The sequence below is a fragment of the Lagopus muta genome, chromosome Z (assembly GCF_023343835.1).
Source record: "Lagopus muta isolate bLagMut1 chromosome Z, bLagMut1 primary, whole genome shotgun sequence".
NCBI classification, from domain to species: Eukaryota; Metazoa; Chordata; class Aves; order Galliformes; family Phasianidae; genus Lagopus; species Lagopus muta.
This window is the reverse complement of record NC_064472.1, coordinates 24,903,025-24,912,785: the sequence shown is the minus strand read 5'-3', so window position 1 is coordinate 24,912,785 and position 9,761 is coordinate 24,903,025. Positions and strand designations below refer to the sequence as shown.

At 37.7% G+C, this 9,761-nt stretch overlaps 1 protein-coding gene across 2 annotated transcripts in view; it reads right to left on the bottom strand.

Moving 5' to 3' along the window:
• Positions 1-82: 82 nt before the first annotated feature.
• CERT1 (ceramide transporter 1) overlaps positions 83-9,761 on the bottom strand; it is a 68,589-nt gene continuing 58,910 nt past the window's right edge. For both annotated transcript variants that reach the window (XM_048931040.1, XM_048931041.1), the window contains 7 exons: positions 8,449-8,544; positions 7,807-7,939; positions 6,599-6,669; positions 4,380-4,508; positions 3,518-3,647; positions 2,189-2,325; positions 83-1,620 (listed from right to left, as the gene is read on the bottom strand). In XM_048931040.1, coding sequence (XP_048786997.1) covers positions 2,198-2,325; positions 3,518-3,647; positions 4,380-4,508; positions 6,599-6,669; positions 7,807-7,939; positions 8,449-8,544 — 687 coding nt within the window. In that variant the 3' untranslated portion in view covers positions 83-1,620; positions 2,189-2,197. The remainder of the gene's footprint in view (positions 1,621-2,188; positions 2,326-3,517; positions 3,648-4,379; positions 4,509-6,598; positions 6,670-7,806; positions 7,940-8,448; positions 8,545-9,761) is intronic.

Here is a 9,761-nt window from a genome sequence, read left to right as displayed (position 1 = left end):
ATTCAAATTAACAGAATAGTTCTGTAATAAGGCATATTCCATGCACACTTTCAGAGAAAGGCAAATAAAAAAGGTACAGTCATGGAGCATGAAATCCGCGTGCATGTGTAATCACGTGCTATGTGTGGTTTTATCTCAACAGAGAAAATGAACAGGTAAAAGAACATGTTTTTTTTCTAACACTGTGAATATCCCCTTTATCATTCACCAGATCTTTATTAAGTTACTCTCTTATATAGTTATTTTCAGGCACCTACTATACTCTATCAAATACAACTTTCTCCTTTCTTTTGAGAAAAATAGATATCTGAAACTCTTTTTTCTTGAGATATACAGGTCAGTGAAACACCCAGCAGAGCCTCTGCATATTTTCCAGCTACAGGACGTGGATTAAATAACTCAAAGTGAGTACCAGTCTGTGAGAGTTGTCTCCCAATGAGCATCCCCAGAATCTAAGGCAGGCAAGTATCTGACATCTAAATTTTCACAGCAACTAAAGGGAACTTTCCAAGAAGATCAATGCATTGTCATAGTTCTGACAGGTTTTTGATCAAGTGGCAGGTATCAATGCAACTAGTTTTCTACATGAACCTCATAGCATGGCTTTATTAAGATGAGGAAAACACATGCAGGATTTGAAAGTAATGTACTCATCCTCATTCTAGATCAGGAATGTTGTCCTATGTAGTCCAAATTACTTCAATAAATATTATAGTGTACCTTCTCAAAGCCTCAGAAAAGCCCTCTAGAGATCACGCAGGAAAGCAGACCACATCTAGCATGGACAGATGACTTTTAGCTTTCAGACAGTCTCTTGCCCTTCCATAGACTCTTTCCAGAAATTTCTGGGTCATGTTTAATAACAAAAATTCTGTAGCACATTACATAACTAAAAAATACAATAGAAATATAAAGATATCTGGAAAAAAATAAAGCTTTTCACACTCTTACTCCTTCAGAAATAAAGATCTTCATAAGAGTAAGACAATAGAAAAGGCAAAGTCATAAGGATATTGACAGCCCTCAGTTATTAACTGACATTTTATGTAACAAGATGATTCATTATAGAAACCAGCAGCAATGAACTATGATTATACAAAGCAAAACAAGACCTGCCAGTAAGTCACTAGGCTTTACTGAACTCCTCCCTTCATCCTTCCTCAAAACACCACCGATTTTTGTGCATATAAAGCACATACAGTATGCTATATGTGCATTTGTCTTTTGTGCTTTTTAGACATGCACAAAAACTATGCAGTTATCTGAGGAAGGCTGACAATGAAATTCTGCAAGTTGCTTAAAATTACAGCAGCAACCCACGTTGGTGATTCAAAGTTGTACGTTCTTCCTCTTCTAAAGTAAGCAAATAAAAATAGAGCCATATACATGTTATCAATACATGTATTTATAATTACACACTGATTCAGCAAGAGAAGTTAGCAGGAGAGAGAGCTAGTGTTAAATATTCAACCTCACGGTGTTGCAACACTTCTTCACTTCAGTATACAAAGCCTAGAATTTGGGCTGTAAGAAGACTGTAGATCCTTCGTTCCAGCATGGAGTGCTCTATGTATGGTCACTTCTCCAACGTGGAATGCTCACCCAGTCTTGTTCTGATCACTGGAGACAAGCAAAGACAAAATACACCAATGTGTAAACACTAATGAGAAAACCAGAAATTGTTAAACTCCACAAACTACATTACTGCTATGCTCACATTGGAACTATTGGTTCATTGGTTCATGACATGTTTTTGACACATCAGGTTCACCTACACAACCACTCTAACAACACACAATTAAATTTGTGAATCAGATTTTACAGGACTGCCTTTTAACAGAAGGATCAGATGACTTGAAGTCTGACATAACAAATAGAATTTAACAGTAGATGAGGCCTGTGTTGTGCACAGAACTCACTTTCAGATCTTGCTCTAAACTAGAGCTCTCAAATAGTGCTGTGTTGTTGGAATTCGATGGCTTACAGTCTGCACACAAGGGAAAATTAAGCAAAGCCTAACTTTGTACAAAGGCTTGTGATAGATTATGTGATTGGCAAATATAGTGGACATATTAACACTAAATGTTGTATTCGAGCTAACTATGATGAAACATTTCTAGATTGCATACTGCAGCTTGGCCTTAAACATTTACAACAATGAATTAAGAAATTAAAAATGAGTCTGTACCTGCTAATACTAGAATAAAATAGATTTTCCAGCTGTTTTCTCTTGCACGTATGATGTAAAACGCTTCAGGAATTTGGGATATTCTCGTTTTGCCACTGCCCGTAACACGGATGCTGGTGCCCACCCTCCTGGGTTGACTAGGAGAAGACGGGAAGAAAGACACTGAAATACACAAAATCCTCTAAAAGCTGCATGTAAGAATGTAAGTTTGTATTCCTGCAACTTTTTCCAAAGAAACAACAATGAATAATCAGAACTTCTTTTAGGCCAGCATGTGCTGTAGTGTTTCCAGCTCTTAACATTCATGTTCAGTTCATGTCTATGATGCCATTATTTAGAAAATAATAAAATAAGGTGTGAATCTTTAAGTACTGCCTAAATGGAAGGTAATATTCTTCAAAAAAAAAAAAAAAAATAAAAAAAAAGGGAAGAATCAAATTCTTATTTCAAAGAAAACAGGAATCAGTCTTTCCAGTTACTGCTGAATTTGTCTGTAGAACTGCTAGATGATCAATGTCTTAGAAATGATTTTTGAAGGACTTTAAAATGTGCTTCAATTTTGCTGCACAAGTTGGCACTTACCATACAATGAGAGTTCAGCATTTGTCATGGAAGTATTTACAAGTAATTAGGAAACTTCTGAATAGGAAAAAAAACACCTTCCCCCAGAGGTTAGTATTGTATCACATGATTTGTACAGGATTTACTACAAGCTGTATCAGTCCTACATTGCAAATATTTACTGAACTCATTTTGCAGACTTTTTTAGTAAGTCATATAATAGATGGTTAAGAATAATGAGCAGGTGAGCTGCTCTTGAAGTGCTTTGTAGCTGCAGGAGATGATGTACTAGGTATGTGGGTCCAGTACTGTAAAACACTGCTCAATACTGGGTACAGTAACAATACAGTTTGGCTTTGATAAATTTACAATCTACACAAGGGACTTCATCAGTTAAAAAACAACAAAAAAATGTAACTCAATTATACATCTTGCAAACATCCTCATTAAAAATGTACTTGTATCTCCATAAATACCAAGATTTTTAGCCTGACAAGATGAATCAGGGGAAAAAAAATGACAGCAAAACACAAATTAAAAAAAATTATTGAAACTAAAAGCCAAACCACCCGAGTTACAGATATTGTCCTGCAGATGACCTCCCCTTCCATGACTGCTACATCTTTTTGAACACAAAGATCACAAACATTGCCCTATGTTTAACAGAAAGCTGCATTGACTTTTTTCTTGCTAGCACTCAGTTCACCAGAATTAGCATACACCTCAAATGTCACACAAAAAAAATACATAGAAGAGATAAAGACTTACCATTAGCTACATAAGTAATCTTGCATAGAATATTATCTCTGCTTATTTCTTTGTTCCCCTCTGGTGGGCTTACTAATGTCTGACATATCATAGCAATATTTATTTTGGCACGGACACAGCGATTGTTCAGCTGCCAGAGAAAAATGAAGAAACATTTGTAAGCCTCCAAGTTGCCTTATTTCTTCCTATTTGATTGCTAACATTTTCTTTTACTGTAAAGCTTAAGACAAAGCCTGTTTTTTGAGGAATGTGCGTTCTAGCAGTACAGTGATGTACCATGAATGCAAACAAAAGGTACGTATGGAATAAGGAAAGTATTGAACTGAAATGCCTAAATCTCACATTGGTTTTCTTAATGGATACTAGACATAAGGTATTTCAATGATTTTAACAAATTACTAAGAAAGTATTAAACGGATGACACCCCTACAGACATCAGCAACTTTTCCCTTTTAAGCAGGCAGTGGCATAGACACAAGCAGAGAAAGATTCCAAAGACAACAATTAGTGCTAGTATCTGCAGAACGATGCACACTGCAAGTTTAATAGATTCCATATCTAAACTACACAAGCTCATATCCACACTGCCACTCTTTAAAATGTTTTCACATACATATTTTATTTTCATTTTTCTGCAACACTTTGTTGAGATAAGGCAAAAAAAGCTTTTGTCTTCGAACACACAGGTCAATGTATCACCTCATTTAAAAAAAAAACAATGTATTTTCCATACCTACCTCAACTCTCAGCCTAGTTTACACTTGTACTGCACTACCATCACCACATAACAGAACAATTGTGTCCAAAAATGGAACAGAAAAATTCTTAAAGCAGTACTAGATAGAGCAAAAGCAAAACTTACAGGAGCGCTGTCATGTTCCACAGAAAAATTGCACACAATCCATGTTTCAGGATCATTTTCACTGAATGCTGGTATCTTTCTGATGGCAGACAGATACAGCACATCTCTTTGAGAAGCTGGCCACACTCTCTGCAGAGAAAAAAATCATAAGCTTTTCAAAACGTTACAAATTAAATACTTTTTATACTTAATAGGTCAAAACAATTAAGGCTAACAAAGTCAGACATGTTATCTAAGTAAAAAAAAGTTTAGTCCAGTACTCTTTAATATCTTTATTGATGACACAGGCAGTGGGATCAACTGCACTCTCAGCAAGTTCAAAGATGATACTAAGCTGGGTGGTGCAGACAGAAGGAAAGGATGCCATCCAAAGGGATCTGGCCCAAGCTTGAGAAATGGCCCATATGAACCTCCTAGGATTCAACAAGATCAAGTGTAAGGTGCTGCACTTGAATCAGGGCAATCCCAAACACGGATACAGTCTGGGTGATGTGGGTAGAGAGCAGCCCTGAGGAGGAGGGCTTGGAAGTGATGGTGGATGAAAAGCTCAAAATAAGCTGGCAACATGCACCTGCAGTACAGAAAGCCAAATATACCCTGGGCTACATCAAAAGAGGGATGGCCAGCATGGCAAGGGAGGTGGTTGTCCCCTCTGCTCTGCCCTTGTGAAGCTCCACCTGTAGTACTACATTCAGCTCTGGGGCTCTCAGCACAAGAAAGGTGTATCCCCGCTCATGGCAGGGGTTGTGGAACTAGATTGTCTTTAAAGTCCTTTCAAACACAAATGATTCCATGCTTCTATTTTAGTAATTTCATGCAGTTTTCAAAACTGAAACAGAAAATATAGCTATTGTACAGATGCGTATCAGGTGCACTTCATTAAAAAAGCATTAAGGCAACAGTTTAAGGCCCTCGAAAGGTAGGAAAACAATCTGCCATGATTTGCTTGTAAGCTACAAGCAGAGCTAGTGGCTAAGTATAAATACATGCAACTGAAGTCTGCAGATGCATCTAGGCCTCCATAAACATGAAGAGCTAGAGAAAAAGAAGCAAACATTGTATCTAGCATTTTTAAGAGCTACTACTTCAGCAAGACAGATGTGGTAAACTAACAGTTTCCAACAGAGAATTCCACAAGCACCCAGTAAGAATACAAAGGAAGAAACAATGCAGAAGCTATTCTTCCTGACATTCAATAGAAGCAAAAATGTTGTTTTTACTGTAACACTATAGTTTACACAACAGAAAATTGAAGACTTCTTGTGATGGCATTTTGAACATAATACCATCACTAATAAAATTATCTAAGTAATTGTCTAATTGTTCAAGTGTCCCAGCATACCAGTACTTGTCATCATGCAAGATTTAAGTTTACGTGGGTGGACAGTGACAGGACAAGAGGGAGCAGTTTCAAACCAAGACAGGGGAGGTTTAGGTTAGATATTAGGAGGAAGTTTTTCACACAGAAGGTGGTGGTGCACTGGAACAGGTTGCCCACGGAGGTTGTGGATGCCCCATCCCTGGAGGCATTCAAGGCCAGGCTGGATGTGGCTCTGGTGGTTGGTGACCCTGCACACAGCAGGGGGGTTGAAACCAGATGATCACTGCGGTCCTTTTCAAACCAGGCCATTCTATGATATGATTCTATGATTAATATGTACTACTAGTTACAAATTTTCTTTTTGAACCTTTTAATTTACAATTATTGAATAACAATTCAAATGAAACACTTAGTGAAGTTGCACCAAAACTGTTTGGGGGAGAAAAAGAAGCATAGCCAAGTCACAGAACCACATATTACACCAGCAACTGCACCATGTCCTACTGCAAATGCTTATGTGAAATATTCATAGTTAACAACAGCTTGCATTACTGCAAACAGACAAATGTTGAAGTGGTTTGAGTTTCTTGCTTGTAGTCAGTGTTGACTTACTGCTTCAGTTTGCTTTAGATAACCACTACCTTGTTGGAAGTGATATTATAGATAATATTAAACAGCTCTCATTTCTTATTACATACTGCAGCAGACACATTCACAGCCAATAATACCATCTAGCCAAGCTCAAAAAGTTGATGAAGTTGCAATTTCATAGAGAGCTTGATCTCAGCTAGTTTGCTTTTTGAGCAAAATTTTTGTTTGTTGAGCCACTGAAGTATTTCAAAACAAGCTGGAGTACTGCTTTCGTAGTGTGAGTATACAGGTGAAGTGTAATTCTTACCTTGTGTGTCTGGTAAATGATGATTGCGTTATCAGCTAAATTTTCCACAACATGGAAATTTTCAATGGTTGCTACAAAAACAGAAGAAAAAAAATCAGTAAAATAGCACAGATACTAGGTCAATGTTATGAGCAATATGCTTGCTGATACACTGATTCAGACTTGCATTTGAGCCCATAGGGTCTGATGGGATTAATTCCATGGGACTGAAAGAGCTGGCTGGTATCACCGTGAGACTTCTCTCAAATGCTTTTCAGTGGACTTAGGAATCTGGAGAGGTACAAACTGACTGGAAACTGGCAACAGTTGTACTGCTTTTAAAAAACAGATAGTAAGGAAGACTCTGGTAATTTTAGAGGCCTGTGAGTCCCACTTCAGTGCCTGGTAAAATCACTGAAAAGATTACTCTGGGAGCTGCTGAAAAATGACTTGAAAATGCTTGAAAGATTACAGTTACGAGTGGTACCCAACAAGGATTCACAAGGGGAAAATCCTTTTAAATAAAATTCATCTCCTTTTATGATGAGGTCACCTATCTAGCTGACAAACAGAAGCCAAAAGATGTGGTGTTTTGGATTTCAGCAAAAGCTTTTGGTACTGTTTCTTACAGGACCCTTCTGGATAACTGTCCAGCATATGGCTAGACAAGTACATAAAAACACTGGGTGAGCAACTGGCTGATGGGTCAAGTAAATACTTTACATCAGGCTGGTGGTCAATCACGAGTGGGTTCTTCAGGGAGGCACTTTAGGGCCAGTTTTCTTTAACAAAAAGCTGAACACAGGACTTAAATGCATATTAAGTAAGCTTGCACATGATAATAAAATAGGAGGAGCTGTCATCTTCCTTGAGCACAGAAAGGCAAAAAAACATCAACAAATTGAAGGGCTGGGCAATCACCCTTTATAAAGTTTAACAAGTTTAACAAGTACCAGATTCTGCATTTGGAATGGGGCAACCTTGGATATACATACAGACTGGGGGACAAGAGGCAGGAGGGTGGAGCTCTGGAACAGGCTCCACAAGGCACTGGTCACAACACCAAGCCAGCCAGAGCTCAAGGACAATACTTGCAGACATAGGGTTGAATTTTGAGTGCCCCTGCATGGAGCAAGGAGCTAGACTCAATGATCCCTGTGGGTTCCTTCCAAACTGGGAAATTCTATGATCACTAATAACCAAGTAAGATGTAAGAACAGATTCCTTACTTTCCCAGTCATTACGAACGTCCACGTTCCAGAAGTAGTGGCAAACTTCATGTCCTGTTACCCCTTTAACAGCATGTGTTGCTTTCAAAGGATCCAAAACTATTCCATTTTCTTCCACCTCTCTTCTGTACACCTATGATCGAATACAAAGAATGAGATGTAGGACAGAAATAGTCAAAATTGAAATATGAAACAATTTACACATGAGCATCAGCTTTTAAAAAGCTGCAATACTAATGCATGAATAATTTGCCAAGACAGTTTTCTCCGGTCACTTCTAATGCAGATATTTTTAAATGACATTTCACATTATGGTAACATTATTTTGAGAATCTCTACCATAAAAAGAACAAAGCTACGTTATCACTATGTATAAGGATCCACACAAGCACAGTAAAATAGCTGACAGCAGCTTGCTACCATATAACATCCTCATATACCAAGTTTTTAGCAGGAGAGAAGGAAGCAATCCATAAAGTTATTCCAGGTGTTACACAGGATGTTGCAGCCCTAACAAACTCTAGTTCTAGCTCGAACAATACTACTGTCAGAAGTTGTAATGGCATAACTTACTGAGTGATAGTACTCAAAGAGAACAAGGATATCTGTCTGACAGCAGTTAAGCATAAACCAGATGTTTACCTTCATTTCTCCTTCTTCAACCACTAGCTGCCAATTGGCATCTCCTCCTACATCTTGTAAGGAATAAGTCATATGGTTTTGTACCATCTCTTCCACCTTTAAAGCAGAAAAATATACACATTTTAAAATTTTTTCGTCCTCTTGGACAGGCAGTTGTACGCTACTGGAAGCCACATGTCAATACGTCAATCCTGTGCAGTGCTGAACTGGGACAACAGAGTTCTCCATCCAAGCTTAAGATACTGTATTTAAGATACAGATACTTCCGGGCTTCAAAAATAAAAGCCAAAACAATGATTCAAAGTATAACTTAATTCTTTGTGAGTACTTCCCATTCTTCCATTGCATGCCTGAAATGTCAAAACTCCCTACTTCTACCTGAAAACTGTTTCAGTTCAGCAAAATTATTTCAGGTATCTCTAAGCAGAATTACAGTGCCTAGTGACTCTTGTAGGACAGCAGCCAATAAAGAACGCTTAAAAAGCTGAACAAAGGTGTAGGGGTGGGGATGATGAGAGCAGGACGGAAGTGTTGTGGTTTGACACCAGCAAACCCAACACAGGAACACAGATCCGCTGTGATTCTCAGTTACCAGCAAAACATGCCTGCTCTGCTCCACCAGAACCTTTGCACAATTACAAATTAGGAAAAAAAACAGAACTGCTTACATTAAAAAAAATTAGATGATGCAGAGACTCATGTATTAAAAAACATTCATTTAAAACTAGACAGTTGTGTGCTTTCCTGAAAGTTCAGATATTTGATATATTTTAATCCAGCTGTGGGAACACCTCATTTGTTAAAAATTCTGCTTAATGCATATGGCAGTGGGTGACAGAACAGGAAATGCCTTTTTATTTGCATTATTATTTTCAGTTTGCAGTTTCATTCTACAATGCTTTTTCTTTCCCTGTCCTATGAGAAAATACTACCCTTCCAAATAACAGTAGAAGCAAAAATACAGTATACACTGCTGAGTACGTTTACAAATATTAACAATCTACTAAGCTTCACCTAAACAGGAGGTGACCACTAAAATCTGTCACAGCAAGCAATACCACCTGACTGACACTGTTAACGTGAATTACTATGGTTTTTTTGTTTTTGTTTTTTTATTTTTTAAACAGAAAAGCACTACACCTAACCATTACTTAACTGATCAACAGCGTAGTTTAAGAATAAAACTGAAGCATCAGCAGTAGTTTTTGCACTGCTTACAAGACTATTTTATAAACGCACCAGGCTTCACAACACATGAAACAACTACAGTAATCAGTGAAAAAGTAGAAAAGCAAAATGAAAGAATACTTCAT